Genomic DNA, 17,588 nt, shown 5'->3' with positions numbered 1-17,588 from the left:
TCGCGAGTTGGGTTTTGGTTTGGATGGTGGGTAGTTTTCTTTCTTCGTTTTACGGAATTACTCCCTGGTCACGGTCATCGTGTTTGCGTATTGGGCGGAAAGTTGGGTTTTTACGTTAAATTAGTACCTACATTTCCCCTTTCAAACATCATTTGTCTTATTATGAGATTCGCCCACACTCACTGCCTGTGGAGATGAGACCATGTGATGTGATATGTTTCATTTGGTTAGCTTTTCGTGTTCGTAGTGTAATTAAGCCGATAAAGACGGTGGCAATTCTTATTATTCGTTGTTGGTAGTGCTAAATCTATATATGATATGAAAAATGATATTTATGCTAAGTATCATAATTCTTACGTATCCGACCTTTGGGTTTGTTATTTTCATCATTGGAATCTTCGCAACTTCTTGTAGATAGCCCGGCCGGTATACCAATCGGTGAATCTGTTGATTCTCGTGAGGAAGTGGGGAGCTGGAAACAAAGTCTCCCATATAATATATACATGCATAGTACAGCCAGAACTCCCGTAACCTAAGAAATAATAGGATAGGATTTAATCTACTATCAGGAGAGTTTGATGGTGTCTAGTGTCAACCATGCTTCGCATTATCATTGTTTGGAGACGTCTTTCGAGCTTCTTCGATCATAGCATCGATCCCCTTCGACTTAAGTGCTTTCTACGGATATTTAGTAATTATTTGAAGAGGCGAGCGTAAGGTTTGAAGCTCACATTAAGACATATTTGATATTCCTTGAACAAATCCTTACACTCGTCCGTCTGAGACTCCCCTCTCAAGTACTCTAGAAGTTTGCCTGAGTCAGTTCCCTGGATATTGCGCCACAAGCTTTCTGCCAAAGAGGGTCCAGTACTTTCCGAATACCACTTTATGAAACAGGTATCATAACGTTCCTTTTTCTCCGAGCATTCCTGTATCGGGAGAACCTTGTTAGAGGCTACGTGAAAAAAATCGTTGAATTGGTGACGCATGGTTTTCTTTTCTTTCCTTTTCTTTTCCTTTTTGACTACTTCGTCTTTTAGTTTGTACTTACTGGATCTATAGAGGCAGACATTGCCTTTGCTTTTTTATAAGAAACGGTTAAAAGGATTTGGTGGTACGACTATGTGGTGATTTTCGTTCTGGATTGAGGATGGAGTGATGTCCTGTTACGGAAAAACGTTTTTCCGTGAAGGTAGCAGGGGTTTGACAACTGCAAAGTCCATTGTCGTCCCACTTTCATGGTCTATGTAAGAATGATATGACCATGTTATGATATCGTCGAGTAGACTCAGACCCCACTGAATATTTTGTTTCCGGAAGAACTACGTGTATACACTACATGTACTCTGTACTCCTTACTTTATATTCTTGCATCTCATCTTTTAACGACCACCTATTAAGTCCCATGGAAAATACATGCAGTACTTGGTAAGGAACCTATATGAATTTTATAAAGCGAGTGATTTGGACCAGGCCGATCATGTTCAATTACAATCTTCGCAGGCCACATTACTCCCGTCTTTTGGGGCACATGCGGGGTTAGTTTGCTGGGCCTGTCCTGCCTGCTCTCCCTGTGTTTCGTTTGTTTCCCTTACTACAGACGATAGCACTATTTCTGTACTTGGCTTTTTCTTTCCATCAACATGCCCGAGATCCCTACTGGGGTCTATCACATCACGCACTCGCTTTTTGAGTTCCTAAAAAGCTATGAGTAAGCGACAAAGCCTTATTTATATTGCTAATAGCCTCGATTTTGGCACGAACCTTTGTTTCGGGGAATCCGCCATCAATTTTTCTATCCCAAAGGACAGTTTTTACAGTCGCCGACCCATCTTCGGATATTGAAGCTGGGTTTTGGTGATGTATCTCGACTATGAACACACCACCTGTTGCCGGAAGCAGTGAGACCTCACCTAAAGAGGTTGAGAATGTAGAAAGAAGCTCTTGAGCGAACTATCATCCGTAAGAGTTGGGCCAAGAGTATTTCCGGAAAAGCCCACTCACATAAGCAGCACCTAAAGAAACCTATAAGCGACCATCAAGGACACAAGGGAAATCCAATTACCTGTACGTACGCAGAAGCCATTTGCACTGTGTACAAAATTGTATTGTCACACGTGGATATTTAATGCTTTCCATCTTCAGTTGGGGTTTGCGGATAGTTGGTGGTCTCGAGGGGGCTCCACGGTTGTTACTTGTTGAGGGGAACCCAGTTTAGCGTGACGCCATTTATACATGTAGGAGAGTACATACAGTCGCACCTCGCTATCTCGTAATTCGATATCTCTTGCTGTCTCGTACGAATTTGCGAGACAGGTACTGCCCTTCTCCACCAAAAACTATTTGCTGTCTCGTATATTTGCTATCTCGTAGGGGTTTGGCTCCCAGAATACGCTAACGACATAACGAGGTGCGACTGTACATGTTAGGTGTCATCATAGATCACTCGAATTGTACCTACGTATCATGTGTTGGACTTAAGTACCCCAACAGAGCTGTACTTAAGCTCCAACGTCTTGCCTTCTCATCATCCCTCCACCTTACCCCACCAACCTGCTAGATTTCGAACCCCACCACCAACAACTATCAAATACTCTCAACCAAATTCCTCTGTTCAATCTTAATTCTTCGAATAGGCCTCGGTCTCAAAGAATTGTGCCGGAGACAAATATACTCTTTCTGGGGATTACGTACTGTACCCCATCGTCTATTATTTACCACATGATCCTAACTAAGCCCTACGATTCAAAGTAGATGAAAATGGAGAATGCTCTCTTTAAACCCAGAATGCTAAATCCAAGAAGTTTTATTCCAACGAGTTCCAAAGATCCTTTAACTGGAACCCTAGTAATTCGAAAAGACTATCTTACTCTACCAAAGAACAGCAAGTGCGGGATCCCTGGCATCTTCCAAATTCCGGTTGATGAAAGGGGCTTATGTAGTCTATCCTACGATTTAGTTACTAAAGGTGTATCATTTGCTGGACATGACATTGTCCGCTGTATCGTTACTCCAGCATCCGATATAACTGTTATCCCCTGTGATCTCAGCGCTTTTATTACAGAAGAGAGTGGATTTCAAATTGAGAAGACCAATTTTTTTCTTCAGTCGTCCGAAGACAACAAATTCACTAGAATGACTGGCGAATCCACTAGGGTAAATCTTGGCCTAGTGCTCCGGAGTGCCAGAGATTTGACTCAAAGATTTCAAATCGATGGCGTAGTTTTATTAAACCCTGGACTTTCGATCCAGCTTCCGCCTGAGGGTATACCTGTATGTCAACTTGGAATGGACTTCATCACTAAGTATCCATATCTTTTTTATGTGCCTAGGCCCGATCCTTCTGGGACGATAGACTTTATGATTGCAAAGGATCCATTTGCCTCTAGGCCCTACAGCGTTAACGAACAATTTTACAAGACAGTCATCGTTCATGTCGATGGATACTATGACAAAGATATAGGAAAGATTGGATATGGGGTCTTTTTTAAATCCGGTTCTGTTTTCAACATGCTATCAGGTGTAAGCATGTACGATAAATCTGGAAAAAAATATACGTCAAAGCTCAGGGAACGCGGAATATTGATGGCCATAATCAAGACGCTTCATGTTGTTAGCGCCTTTCCTATTGGTCGCGACTTTAGAGGTGTTGTTATCAAAAGTACCGACCCTTCTATCGCCAGGTTGATGGCTGTGACACAGGTTACAATGAAGAATATTTTCACAAATTCAAGGAGAATTAATGATGACGATTTTGATCCTATGGAAGGAGGTTACTACTACCCTAACGCCAATAGGGATTTGATGCTTTATTTCTGTCGTACATTCCTTCGAAAAGAACTTGGGTTCAAGATTGTTTTCGAGGACTCAAAGGTCTGCGGCGAAGCACAGGCAGCGAATATGCTAGCCATTACTGCATCTCAGATGGAGGAGTTTTCTGTGACGAAGAGACTTGATAACCCGATCAACAATAGTGTTTGGTCATCTACGCAGGCTCGATCTAGAGAGATGAATAAAGCAACTTGTTCTGGCATAACTTCCTTATCAGATAACGTCAGTTTAGAGGGAAACCCTCTGTATATCAGTCTTGGGCTCGATGGGTACTTCAGCATTGAACAGAGTAAAGTCCACGCAATAATGAAAGCCGCAGATTTAGCGGGTATGGATTCCCAAGAAAAGGTAGAGAAGCCCACAGATCTGTCTTTAGACAAAAAACACATCTCTATTTCAAAGCCGGCAGCGGATACAAAAATCAAACTTGAAGAAAAAATAGATATCGCCACCAACGCAAAGCCGGCCGTTGTCGATGAAGGATATCATAGGTATGGGAAAGGAAAGATGAAAGAGGAATTAACATTCGCAAAATCAAAATTGGAATATAGTCATGAGATACAAACGGATGACCCAGTGCTGAAGAAAATGGAAATGAGGATTCTGGATGAGGCGGGTGCCAGAATTTCGGAAGCCAAGAATGAAGGAAAGAACAAGTATCTCAGTGCCGAAAAGCAGATGGTGATTCAAATGCAACATATTGCTGAGGAAGGCCTAGTGAAACAGCAATTAGTTAACAAGCAAATCGACGACGAGCTTGCTGCGACTAAGGCAGGTTTCAACAAGAAACGCGAACTCATCGTGAACGAAACTAGAGCAAAAATCGATACGATCAACGCAGAAGTAGCCCGGTGCCTGGAGTTGGTTGGCCTAAAGGTCCTCGAGGATGCTGGCAAAAATCGATCCATGTCCAAGGGAAAAATGAAGGAAGGGACAGAGTGGTCTAGAAATAATGCATCGAAAAGATTTCGGCCACTCAGGGTCAATTATAATACAGAGTCTGAGTAGTATTGTCGAATCGCCAGGCGCGCCTATCAATAATCACTTATTGAGGGAGTTTACAGGTGGATTTTTTTTTAAGGTTAGCTATGCTATTAGGGGTCATTGTAATCGTTGTATTGTGCGCATGCAGGTAAGTTTACTAATTGGTACTTTTTTTTTATTTCCTCTGTAGAGGGAGTAATTGATCGATATCACTGTAACTGGGAGCTTTACTTGCCATAGACTCATATAGCAATAATACCAAAAGAAATTCTACAAAATACTTTGACCATTGACGATGACATGCCAAATAGTTCAAGGTTATTGTAGGTATATACAATAGAAATACCGACGTACATACTGCATACATGCATGGTTAGCCATACGTGGGGGGGGGGGGGGGGTCTAACAAGTAATATTGCATGCCCAGTACCTAGATCAACTAAACATGTATGTATGTAGATTGAATCTTTGATATGGACTCTGGGGTATCAGCCGGTTGGACAAGTACTCTGCTATGTATGCATGTATCTAATACCTTGTAACTCAGAGACCTCAGTTCAATACATGTTTGTTCCAATCGGAATGGAAAATAAACGCAACCCTGACCATGGTACCATACTGTGTATTGCTTGCATGGAAGCGAGGTCTGACACCCTGGTCTAATAAGCATTCAGTTAGTATTCCGGCCGCCCCCATAGAAACATAATACCGGGAGAACGTCTCGATAGCCGACGCCTAAATATGGATTTCTGAATTGCGGATCCCGTGAGAGAAAAAAAAAGAAAGAAATCATACTCCACTGACAAGTTACACCATGTGTGTTTGAGAATCTGAACACCTATCTCATGATGTCAATGGCTCAATATCCAACCAGGCAACATCGTGGCAAGGAAGGCGGTAAAAATAGTTCCCAGGTACTTGTCGTTGACGGCTACCTACCTACATGCCGCATCTGCCCATGAGGCGCACGCGAAGCTTTCCCGCTGCGGACCCCCATTGTACAAGATTAAAACGTGGGCAGTGGAAAATGCTAGTAGAGTACATAGGCGCGCCGGGACCATCATTGTCTGTGCCTGGAGGCGTTTATTACCGTGCAAACATGCCCCCCCCTCGTGGCGGTTATATAAGGCTGGGGTCGCTTCAAAAGCCCAAGGGGTATAAGTTCACGTTATATATATACCACGGCATTGGACGGCATAGACAAAACTGTGGTTGAGGTGAGTGACCGTGCTGATAGCTTGGCTATGAAAAATGGTATGCTTTGAAGCCTCACCCGGAATATAGCATTTTAAACTTCACCGTAAGTTAGGGGATCAAGGGAGCGTATAAGAAATTATGGTTTGGCAGCCGTGCTGCTACTGCGTGCTTCGGACTGTAAAGAGCCTAATACATGTATCGGAGTAGGTGTCTGGGGTTGTTATTCTCTCCCTACATACATGTAGCTACGTAGTACGAGTGACTGAAACTCTAGTTAAGTTGACTTAGGAATTAGACTGATATTTACTGATTCCCCCACTTTCTCCCCATTACATAGCTTGGGTACTCGTTCTTAATGTGTTTCTTTTATCGCTGTTGCTGATCTATGATAGCGAAAATATATCAATCCACGTCACCGATCTGGTACAAATATATTACCCCACGTTATTGAGCCATGTGGGAGAGGGGGGAAAAGGTGGGGCGGATTGATCAGCCGGTGTCTCTAATAGCATACAAAACCTATATCTATATACCAAGAAGATATAATGCTCAGGAGAGGTATGAGTACATGCACTTCTACATCTCTCCGTGTGTTTCACGGTCAGTCTCTATTTGGGAGGCTGGCCACGAAGACAGCCCGCTCATTAGTAAACATAATCCTTACTTGAGTCTCGTCTGGCTGTCAAGTCACTCGTGTTTGTGATCCATCTCCCTCTATTTTGATAAATCCATATTTTTTTAAGTAGTTAGAATTGCTGAATATCACCGCATCGCCCTGGACCTAACAACATGTCGCAGCTTTTACGGAAACAGACGAAGGGATAAATACTGTACCGTAAGAATTGAACCAATTATATGGTGATTGTCTGTGCTGAGAGATAAATACATCCTAGATGCAGAGGTAGTTGATACATGCGCTTTCCAAATTCCGGTTGCTCCGCTCTTCGGCCCGCCGGGTAGAATATATTAATTAATGAAGCAAAAGTAAATATGGGAAATGGTGTCCGTCGATTGTGATCAATTGTACCTTTAGGATGAAAAGTAACCAAAAGTAAAGGCCCTTTTCCTTATCGCGAGAGGATGTGTAAATGGCTGGTGGTTAGCGTTTTCTTGGGAGAACCAAAGTTTGAGTCTGACCCAAAGCTGTCACCACTGCATGATGCGCAAAATCACAACAATAATATGGGGATTGTTTCGAGTGTCGCTTTGTCGGTGCAGCAAAGCGTCAACAGAAGAAGAAAAAAGCCTCCAGCGGTTCGGTTCGTGCAGTTATCACTCACCAGTGGTATCATAGATATTTTTGTTTGCGTTGTTGAAACCCAAGAGCCCTTTACGAATGCAGCGATCATGCAGCTGGATCGGCAAGGTGGACCCTTTTAAATCGTTAAGGCGGCCTTGCGGACGCTGTGCGCATTCGCCACGTTTTCCGAGACAGCAAGCCCCTGACCCTGCCACATAGCACAGAAACCCAGGGAGGTAGGGCAGGTATGTGACAAAAGAATATAATTCCCTTGCCTTTCCTGCCTGGATCCCCGTACCTTCTGACGTTGACAGTTCCCGTTGAATCTGAAGAGCTCCGTCGTGCTGCACCCTTTTCCATTCCACTCTTACCTACATCCTGATTCTCAATTCCGGTGCTGGTGTTCCTCTTCCCCGTGCAACAACAACCCACTTCCCTGTGAAACGACAATAAAGAAAGTCACAAGAGAATAATAGCCTCTGCGGTCGTTTCACCTTGTTGCTTGCTCAGCCCATTTATCTTCCGTATCTCGGTAAGGCTCGTTCCGTCACTTGAATCAACAACCCCTTATTAAAACTCCTTGGTCCCACCTACCAACTCTCGACTCTCAATCCCTTCTTCATCAACAGTACACAGCTCGGTTTTTTCTTTCAAAACTTGCTCGGCCACCACCTATCTTCACACAAACCCACCTCACTTTACTATATGCCTACTTCGCTTGAATCTTCCACGCCAATGATTGTGAGTTCCCCGCTTTATATTCCGTCTGGTTTAAAATTTCCCTTGCGGTAATCTTTCTTTTCCGCAATGAACTCTTTTTTCTAATGCAGTTCTTCATTTAGTCCAAGAGAGATACCCGTCGGTTTTCGACCTACACAAACGTTTCCTCGGACCCATCTATCGCTGGTTCTGAAAAGGCGGCTTTTTTCGAAATCGAATCTGGCTTACGCAGAATGGAGGACAGACGCTTGATGAGCCAGCGATTTGTGCCCACCGAACAGAAAAGTGAAATGATCTCAAAGTTGGCCCTGGGTGCTAAGTTGGAGAGGGCTTTGAGGTGGAGGATGGACAAGCAAGACGCCGTTGCCAGACCACGATCAAAGAGTGGTTAAATCCACTGGGCGGGATTTGGGGGGAGGGGGGATTTGACAATGGGTTTACTTCTGGGCCAAAATATCTATTAGAAAGAGGCATGGAGAATTATTTTGGCGACACAGACCGGACCGACGAACGCACCACACAATTCCATGGGTATTTTTCCATTCATCTGGAGCATTGCGGTGGACCATAGCTGTTGTTGGCGGATTATGTGTGAAAAGGTCACTTTTCGTGGTGCGGGTACATTTTGAGGATATTCATGGTTGGTTAGCGAAACTTGCAAGGTTTCTCTTGCGATTTTTTTTTCTTTCTCCCGCGCTTGTTTGGGATCTTACTTGGTTCTTTCTTTTTCTTTAATGGTCTGCTTCTTTGGCATATTCTCGGAGGATTCATATAGCGGCGGTAGTGTTGTGTTGTTGGTGAGTGGGTGGTGTGGATGTGTGGTTCATGTTGCATGATTATGTGGTTTCCACTGATCTTGTGCTGTACTCTTTAGTCTGCATATGGATTCGATTTGCGGGATCCTTTCTTGATCTGCGAAAATGTGGGGTAAAGGGGAGGTTGCAGATTATTTCGGCTGCATAGAAAAGGGCATACTTCACAACGTTTCGCTCATGTGTTGGTTACGAGTTCCTTTGTTTGCATTTTTACATTTGATATTTTTTTGTTCGTTTTTATGTTCTACGATATGCGCTGCCATTTGGTTGTAAATGTTTTCTTTCTTGCAAGTTAAAGGTTGTCTTTTTCATGTTACATGTATGTTTCATTTTCTTGGCTTGGAGCTGGTCGTAGTGAGAAACGTCTTTCACAAATGACATCGAAGAGAAAACGCCTTGGCATCTGTTTCGCGAATGTTATTGTCATCATCAAGGATTCGCTACACTAAGCGAAAAATCGTTGGATGTGGGATTTTGTGACTTGTGGTTGCTGAAAGTTGGTTTGCAAACACGTAAAGAAGCGGATATACTTGTAAATTCTAATACGAGAAATTCCAGTTTTATATCGTGATTTTGGATACTGTGCTGATTTTATTTTTCTTCTAATAGTTTTTTTTGTATATAGCTTTAAAGTAGTTTGTGCGGGAAAGGACCGGCTACACTAGCAAGCCCCACTCAAAGGGAGGCCTTTTTTTTTTCCCAGTCCTCTTCACAACAACATCGCCCACTCTCTTTCCCTTTCTCCACATCCTCTCGGGACGTTTCATCATCAAAACAATCAACCTGATTTCTCCCAATCTCCATCAACTTCTGTTGATTATCGAATCATCTCTCCAGCCTAACTGAATCTTATTCAGCTTTTGGTGCCCTCTTCCTTTTCCCTTGCGTCGTTTCTTAGATACGCCCACTAGGCATTGACTTGGATTTTCTCACATAAATCCAAACCATCTGGCATAGGTATAATTAATTTTATTTGCTTTCGAATACCTGTCACTTTGCCCCTCAGAGTCTGACGTCGTATTCCCTCCTAACACATCCCTGTAGCGGGGCATTTTCTATATACTTTGACACGGCCTCCATACTCGTTATTTTTTATTTTTTATTTTTTATTTTTTGCTTACCTCCACTACCTCTGATTTAGGCAAACAACTGTCTGCACAAAACTTGAATATGGCGTCTCCTCAGCCCCCCGTTGCGAACACAAATGGTAGCTACCTTCAGCAGGCGGATCCCCAGTCTTTTCAGGCAAACCCAACTGCTGGTACGGCACCCAACTACCAGACACAAAGCGGTGCTCCTCAACAGGCGTCTACCACCGAGTCTGTTCCTAAGGATGAAGTTGGTTGGTATTTCGTAGAGCAGTATTATACCACCTTGAACAAGACACCGGAGCGCCTCCATGTGAGTTCCCGTTCCTCAATTGCTAGTAGAAATAAACTTTACTGACTGTAGGCAATCTATAGCTGTTTTACAACAAGAAATCTTCGTTCGTTTGGGGTACAGAAGGAGAGCTACTCCAGCTTGCTACCGGTCGCCCGGTAATAACACCTAACCTTTCGGTTCTTAAATGATGATCAGAAACACTGACATGATATCATTGTAGGCCATCCAAGAAAAAATCCAGTCCTATGAATTTAAGGACTGTAAGGTCCGTGTCTCCAACGTCGACTCCCAGGCCTCTGCGGACAATGGAATCGTCATTCAAGTTCTTGGTGAAATGAGCAACAATGGCTTGCCAAACCGCAAGTTCTCCCAAACCTTTTTCCTTGCGGAGCAACCTAACGGTTATTACGTCTTGAACGACATCTTCCGTTACTTGAAGGATGATGAGGACATGGAGGAGGGAGAGGATTACGAGGAGGGAGAAGTAGAAGATATCCTAGAAGACCCTGCTGTAGAAGCTGTGGTCAACGAGGCTGTTGAAATTGCTGTTGAGGAATTGGTCGAGGCCATAGAGGATCTGTCTACAAAGGAGACGGTGAAAACTGAGATTGAGATTGAGGACGACAAGATCAAGGTTGAAGAGACCGTTACTGTTGAGCCGGCCCTGCCTGTTGCGGAATCTCAAGATGTCCCGCCTTCAGTTAACGGTAACGTTGAATCTGTTAATGGAGACGCTCCTGCGACTGAACCAGAGGCAAACCCAGAGCCTGAGGCAGAGCCAGAACCAGAACCAGAACCAGAGCCGCAGGTTGAGGAGCCCGCCCCAGCAGCGCCTGTTGTCGAAGCTGTGCCCACCCTAGTCGAGGAGAAGAAAGCAGCCCCCCCAGCTGTGAAGGAGCCTGAACGTGTCCCTACCCCCGTAGCGGTTCCAAAGACAGTACCGGTAACCCCGGCAGCCCCAACACCAGCACCAGCACCGGCACCGGCACCGGCACCCAAAAAAACATGGGCTGATCTTGTTGCTGCTAATGCCAGACCCGCGGTCCCTGTTGCACCAGTTACTCCTGCTCCGAGTGTTCAAACCCAAGCAACATCTACTCCTTCTGCCCCTCTGCCGCTGCTAGTACCGCTGCCGCCACTGCCACTGCCGCCACTTCACCAAGTGCTCCCGCAGCACCTACCGGTGGTTCCCAATGGCAGACCGCTGACAGCAGCAAACGTCGAGCAGCCTCGAGTGCCAACTCTGCCAACCCAACAGCGGCACAAATCAGGAACGTCCCCGAGAGTATTACCCAACAGGCATTGAGAGATGCCCTATCAAAATTCGGATTGAAGAGGTGTGAACTCAATCGACCAAAGGTATTTCTTACAGAGCCTGTATACTTTTCAGGAAGCTAACACGTTCTTAGGGATTTGCTACTATTGATTTTGAGGCCCACTCTGGATTCGCTGCCGCTATAGCAAACCCACTCAAAATTGGCGATGTCACTCTTAACATCGAGGAACGTCGCCGTGCCCCCACTGGGGCTACTGGAGGTCGCGGTGCTGCTTCCGGTAGGGATTATCGATCCAATAGTCAGGGTGGACGCGGAGGATTCACTCCTCGCGAAGGAGGCTACAAAAACGAAGGTCGTGGCGGAGCTCCCGGAGGAGGAAGAGGAGGCTCCAGGGGAGGGTCATACCAAGCAAGAGGTGGTATTAGGGCCGGCGGCGCGCCCACTGGCTCTAACTGAAAATCCTCTACTCGACATTGCGATTTACAGTGGTGAGTTTTCATGTGTTGACTCGGTGTTCAAAAATCTTATAGTGCTTAGAAATTTTGAGCCATACTGGATTCAATAGTGGTCTTGTGTGTTTGACCGTAAAATAGGAAGAAAGGCTACCCTAATATCCTCATCTCTCTTTTCAATCTACTCGGTCTTTTTCCTCTCGAGTAGTTGAAACAATTCTCGTTTGTCCTCATTGCGTGGTAATGTCGCTTTTTTCTTCTTTTTCTTTTTTCTCTTGTTCGCTTCCGCTGTTTATTCTTATCTCCTGGTTTTGGTTTTGGAAATATTGTGTTTCATGTTTCATTTCATTTGCTAGGCTCTTTCAGTCGTCATATTTTGCTATTGAATCAAGCACTGTGGGCGGAATCGTGGAGTTTGGTGGGAGGTACTTACTGGTGGGATGTATTCTTGACTCATTGACAGGCACGTGAAGTGGGGAAGTGTCTTTGTTTTTTCTTTTCTTTTTTTCCCTTCTCTTTCCAAAAAGCTTCGGCGGCTGTTGATCATTTTTCGGTTTGATTGTTCGGGAGGGGGTTTTTTTTCGTCACCTCAGTTCCACTATACCGTGATTCGCTATACCATTATTCTGGGCTGCCGGTGTTTTTTTCTTTGCCGGTTCTTTCAGAAAAAGACCTCATGGTTCGGGCTAGGTCCCCATCCCACCTTATTTCCTTTCCCCTCTGGACGATGCATTGATCGGTGATATTTCGAACTTTCTTTTTCTTTCCTTATTGTCTTGTTTGGGGATACTTGTCGGAAAAGTAAGGAACAAAAAAGGTTGATGGGAGTAGAGTAGGAAAATGGAAAATGGAAAATGGCGTATTTATTGTTGGATTCATGTAATCTCAAAAAACTGGGTAGCTTTACTTGTCTTTAGTAATATCCAAAGCTTAGATTTGCACCATGATTTGAAATTATCTAGGTTTTCGTCAATAATTTACTCTCCATACATTCCAATTTTCTGGAAGCCTTGACCTTTGCTAAGGCCCGCAGATGAAAATGATCCAAGTATTTAGGCCCACCAACGGCTACATATACTGCTTCATACGATCTGACTCGGGACTACCTACTCATAAAGTCCGACTTGAACCAACGTCCTTTCCCCGTAAATACATGTACAAGCCTCCAATAAGTCAGGTGTAGATCGTGATAAAAACTTTAATTTGTATGTTCTAGATATATAGAACGCAGATAAGGTCTATGTGATTTTTTAGCGTCTGACCCTAAACTTTCGTGATATCCTTTATAATTAATGACCACAAATCCTCACTGCTTGTAGTCAATTTATGCCTGTTTATCTAGCGTTGTTTTATTTGTTGATTATCTTGCTATATATACGTGATGGGAGGGTCAAAGATCAGTCACAACACGTCCTATTTATGTCTTACTCCACTACACAGAAGAAACGTTGGGTATTCTAGAGGTGATGTACCTACATACCTACACGATCATGCATGGTTAATCTAAATGTGGGGAAATAAAGGCTTGAACTGGTTCTTCACTGCGTCGGTAGTGTTGTCTCTACTAGTATTTGCTCCCCGAGATGCAGGCGGCTGCAGGTTGACACATCGCCCCCGGTCGTGTGCCCTGTAACCCCTCTCAGGTCACAACACTACGCCGCACCTGCCGTCAGTTGGGACATGCACTGGTACTCGATACCTAGATCGCAGCTGCTCCTCATCCACCTCCCTCCACCTCTCCACCTACGTACTCATACGTTGCTCATCTCCTCCCAGTCCTGCTCCACTTGTTTCCCTGTTACGTCTGTTCCTCCCCCTGCAGACGCACTCAAGAGTCAAAATCCGTGAACCCTTAGAAAGCAGGGTAGAGAGAGTATTTAGGTTCATCACTTTGCCCCGACTAGGACCATCTCGAAGTGAATAGGGTTGGTTTCGCGTCTCTTTGCGTCTCCCGTACCTAGGAACGCCGAACTCGTCGGTGTTTAGTTCCACGAGCTGCTAGCTCTCTCTATCAGTTATCGGATAAACCCCGCTATCGCAACACCTCACAAATATCTCCCCCTCCTCATTCACCCGAAAGCCCTCATCTACCCCGTATCTTAGATCAGCTAGTTTCTTAGAAGAAAAGAATAACAATAATCTGCTCTCTACCACATATTGTCGCATGAGGCCAACTTCATCAGAAGCCCTTAACCAGGGCGTTGTAGGGGCAGGCGGAAGATCAAGGAAATCATCGAGCGCTGAACCGACAATGACTTCTGGCTTTGCCAGCTCTAGCTCAACTACTGGAGAAGATCAGCAGCAGCAGCAACAGCAGCATCATTCGCCGATGCACACGGGTAGCACTTCCATGACCTACTTTCTCGCAGATGAAGCTACTGTAAACGCCTCGGTGGTGGGTTCTGCCAGCGCAAGTGGCACTTTTGGAGTTAGAAGCCTGAATGGTGCTTTGGAGGATGCCGAATCTACTCGTCAGAGGAAGGGGTCTTTTGTATCTACGGTGTCGACTGAGTTTTCCCAGCAGTCGAGAGGTGACAGTGAAGACGAGGAAGATGACGACGACGATGACGAAGAAAGAGATGACGACAGGGCTCTTGACGACCGTTCGGTGGCATCTTTCCAATCATCGATACATCCAAGCTCAGGTTCCACGGGACGTACGCCACCAGAGTTCTTGTCGCAGCCTTTAACTCCTATTCTAGGACCAACGCCAGATCCACAAGGTACACCATTACGAAGCCCATCTGGGAATTCTTATAGGTCTGAAGAGGACGTGATGAGTGAGCCGATGGAAAAGAAAGATCCTGGAAAGAGCCCCGAGAGTTTGCTTTCGCCCGATGCATCTATAGCTCCGCAACTCATCATGCCAGAGATCACGATTCCAAGCAGACGACCCTTTACGCTACGAGGGAAGAATATAGGGAGGTTGAAGGTTTTGATCGCTGGAGATTCCGGTAGGATATTTATTTCATATACCTATGTATCTTTCGTTTTTTACTGTAGCTCGTGGTCTTGCTTACACCTCTTCAGGTATTGGCAAAACATCCTTGATCAAGTCTATTGTGCAGGCTTCAGAGGACATTGTTCATGTCGACCCGATATCCACCGGCGGCTCACAATCGATGTCTCGCAGTAACTCGTCATCCTATTTCTCTGCAAACAACCGCTCCGGTAATGATAGTACAAAAACCATATCGGAAATCTATGCAAGCACCAGGCCATATCCGCATTGGTGGTCAGAGCTGGATGATAGCAAAGTTTTAAGGAGAAGAAAATCCAAACATGTAACAGAAGAACAAATATTGGAGCGGAATTTATGCTTTGTAGATACGCCCGGCTATGGATCCGGTACATCGGTAGGCTTTTTTCTTTCTTTTCTTTTGATATCTTTATTCAATATCCCCCATGAATGTCCTTGAGTATGGCCCGGCAAAGTATTCAAGAAGCTAATGCAAGAGTAACTGCAGTTCCTCGAGTGTATTGAGCCTGTCGTTGGATACGTTGAGGCTCAGATGGAACGTACACGCTCCATTGTAAATAGTGGAGATGGAGAGTTACTTTCCATCCTTTCAGGCAACGGAACGTCACAGGTTGATATAGTGTTTTATGTTATCCTCCACAGTCAGTACCCCCAGTGAATACGTTTGGATGAGGCAGTGCTTATATCACGACGTGTAGGACTCAAACCAGTTGATATCGAATTCATTCGACGCCTCTCACCCTTCACTAATGTTCTACCAGTCATAGCCAAGGCAGATACGTTGACTAGCCAACAAATTAATCATCTCAAGCTATCAATCTTAAACGAACTAGTTGAAGCGGGTGTTCGCCCTTTCCTATTCGGAAAGACATATGGAGATGTTGCACATGGTCTTCTAAACTCGACGCCTTGTGCACCATTCGCGATATCATCAGCACTTTCTAGTGATGCTGAAAATATGGATGCAAGCCTGCTCATGTCACCAGATTATATCGTGCCTCTTGTTGAATCGGAAATTGACGATCTTGTAAGACACGTATTCGATCCGGACAATATCTCTTGGTTGAAACATGCGTCCGCAAAAAAGTACCTTCAGTGGATAGCAAATCCTCCGGCGTCCTCTTCCTCTGCGTTATCATATTCGTCTCGTATAGGTTCCCCGAGGCCCAGTCGGAGGGCATCGCTCTCTACTTCAACGTTTTTATCCGCTTCTAACACAAGCTTGGTGCACATATCGCCTACGGCTAGTCCTCTAGCAGCAAACAACTTCGCTCTTGCTAGAGTTGCAGACCATACCCAACGCGAAGAGCGCTTGGCGCAAGTTCGGCTTACACGTTGGGCACACGAGTTGCAGCGTAGCGTTAAAGCGGAACGGGACCGCTATGAGAGATTAGCCAGGGGTGAACGGGCTATTTGGCTCACTGAGAGGTTAGGCGAGTGTATAGCGGATGGCCAATTGGTGCCCGTTTCAACGGCGACCATGGCATTTGCAAAGTCGTCTGGGCCCTCGCAAGATGTGAGTGGGGTAAATTCCAGGGACCCACTTGGTATTTTGGCGTTGAACGAGATGATCCGGCGCAAGGCAATGGTTCTATTGAGGATTGCAGGGTATGGAGGGGTTGTAGGGTTCGTTGGTGTGTGGGTATTGAGGCATTGGGGAGGACTTCCAGAGTGGCTTTATGCCTCTGCTCAACAGAAATAATTGTGGGGCGGCTTAATGCGCCACATGATTGAACATTTACGTGGAATTTATCATTATTTCTTGTTTCTTTCGTTTTCTCTTCATTTACTTTGGGTAACAAGATGGATTGTGGAGTTCGTCCTTTCTCTTTGGTTTGGGTTGGATTGGTGGTTTTCTTTTGTCTCTTTGCTTCTCAACTACCTACTTAACTCCCCCTTGTTTATCACCCTCGATGGTTTTCTCCCCCTGCTATAGCCGCCACCATGTTTGCTCCCTTCTCTCACCATGACATTTTGTTTCGCGAGTGGCGAATGTGTCCCTGCAGTTTTTCTTGCTGATTAAGAGCTATGTTGACGGGTTATATACAGCATGCACGCAGCACCGGGGGAAGGTTTGTAAAAATTACGATTTATAATGATTCACTCGAGAGATTAATGAATAAAAGAACCGAACGATACTTTGCTCAGGAAAATGGGATTACACTTCCCAGATGCTCGCTTCCCATCCATGCCTTCTCTCCTTTTGTGGACCATTTTTCTTTTCTATTTCTTCATAGTTCCAAAAGTTTCGGATGGTTCATGTCATATAGTTTCTTACTTCTGTAACTTGCTCTCTGCTTCTGTACCTGTATGTACGCGAAGATCTGGACATAGAATCTTTAGGCATAGATGGCGATTGGCGTTACGGGGGGTTGCTTCTGTTAAATACAGAATTTCAATTCATTGTTCAAAGATACTCTCTGCCAAGTGACATCATTTATGAAAAAAGGAATCCTATATGACGCAGAGTGAGTGATATACTGTGACCAGCCCTCCGCTAGCTTCCTCCCCCTCTATTGGTGCTTTCACAATGTAGCTATCGTTACACTAACGGAAGATTTTTCAAAGCTAACGGGCCCGGGGTTGGGACCCTGGGTTAATACATGTAATTTGCTATTAGACACCACGGACTTGATGGAAAAAAAGGAAATCGCCGATAAAAAAAAAAAGGGATATCAGGGCCAAGAAATTTCGGATGCTTTTTGTGAT

General features: G+C 44.8%; 5 protein-coding genes across 5 annotated transcripts; 3 read left to right on the top strand and 2 right to left on the bottom strand.

Annotated features, from left to right (window-relative positions):
- Positions 1-591: 591 nt before the first annotated feature.
- LAJ45_00656 (uncharacterized protein) lies at positions 592-1,072 on the bottom strand (the record flags this gene model as incomplete). The annotated part of the gene is made up of 4 exons (XM_046110257.1): positions 592-678; positions 732-802; positions 872-929; positions 1,052-1,072. The coding sequence occupies 4 exons, from the start codon at positions 1,070-1,072 to the stop codon at positions 592-594; spliced, it is 237 nt and encodes a 78-aa protein (XP_045976950.1).
- Positions 1,073-1,484: 412 nt separating this feature from the next.
- On the bottom strand, positions 1,485-2,404 carry LAJ45_00655 (uncharacterized protein; the record flags this gene model as incomplete). Its single annotated transcript, XM_046110256.1, has 5 exons — positions 1,485-1,697; positions 1,765-1,953; positions 2,005-2,015; positions 2,066-2,091; positions 2,400-2,404. The coding sequence occupies 5 exons, from the start codon at positions 2,402-2,404 to the stop codon at positions 1,485-1,487; spliced, it is 444 nt and encodes a 147-aa protein (XP_045976949.1).
- Positions 2,405-2,787: 383 nt separating this feature from the next.
- LAJ45_00654 (uncharacterized protein) lies at positions 2,788-4,839 on the top strand (the record flags this gene model as incomplete). Its single annotated transcript, XM_046110255.1, has 1 exon — positions 3,709-4,839. One exon carries the CDS (start codon positions 3,709-3,711, stop codon positions 4,837-4,839), a length of 1,131 nt encoding a protein of 376 aa, XP_045976948.1.
- A 3,770-nt stretch (positions 4,840-8,609) lies between these two features.
- Positions 8,610-12,040, top strand: LAJ45_00653 (uncharacterized protein; the record flags this gene model as incomplete). The annotated part of the gene is made up of 10 exons (XM_046110254.1): positions 8,707-8,769; positions 8,847-8,894; positions 9,699-9,744; positions 9,929-10,188; positions 10,251-10,325; positions 10,391-11,113; positions 11,206-11,529; positions 11,580-11,676; positions 11,729-11,935; positions 11,985-12,040. The coding sequence occupies 10 exons, from the start codon at positions 8,707-8,709 to the stop codon at positions 12,038-12,040; spliced, it is 1,899 nt and encodes a 632-aa protein (XP_045976947.1).
- A 2,110-nt stretch (positions 12,041-14,150) lies between these two features.
- LAJ45_00652 (uncharacterized protein) lies at positions 14,151-16,581 on the top strand (the record flags this gene model as incomplete). Its single annotated transcript, XM_046110253.1, has 4 exons — positions 14,151-14,853; positions 14,930-15,255; positions 15,367-15,520; positions 15,578-16,581. 4 exons carry the CDS (start codon positions 14,151-14,153, stop codon positions 16,579-16,581), a joined length of 2,187 nt encoding a protein of 728 aa, XP_045976946.1.
- Between the last annotated feature and the right edge of the window lie 1,007 nt (positions 16,582-17,588).

Source organism: Morchella importuna, assembly GCF_003444635.1.
Source record: "Morchella importuna strain M04M26 chromosome Unknown Morimp01GS001, whole genome shotgun sequence".
NCBI lineage: Eukaryota > Fungi > Ascomycota > Pezizomycetes > Pezizales > Morchellaceae > Morchella > Morchella importuna.
This window is presented reverse-complemented; position numbering and strand designations above follow the sequence as displayed.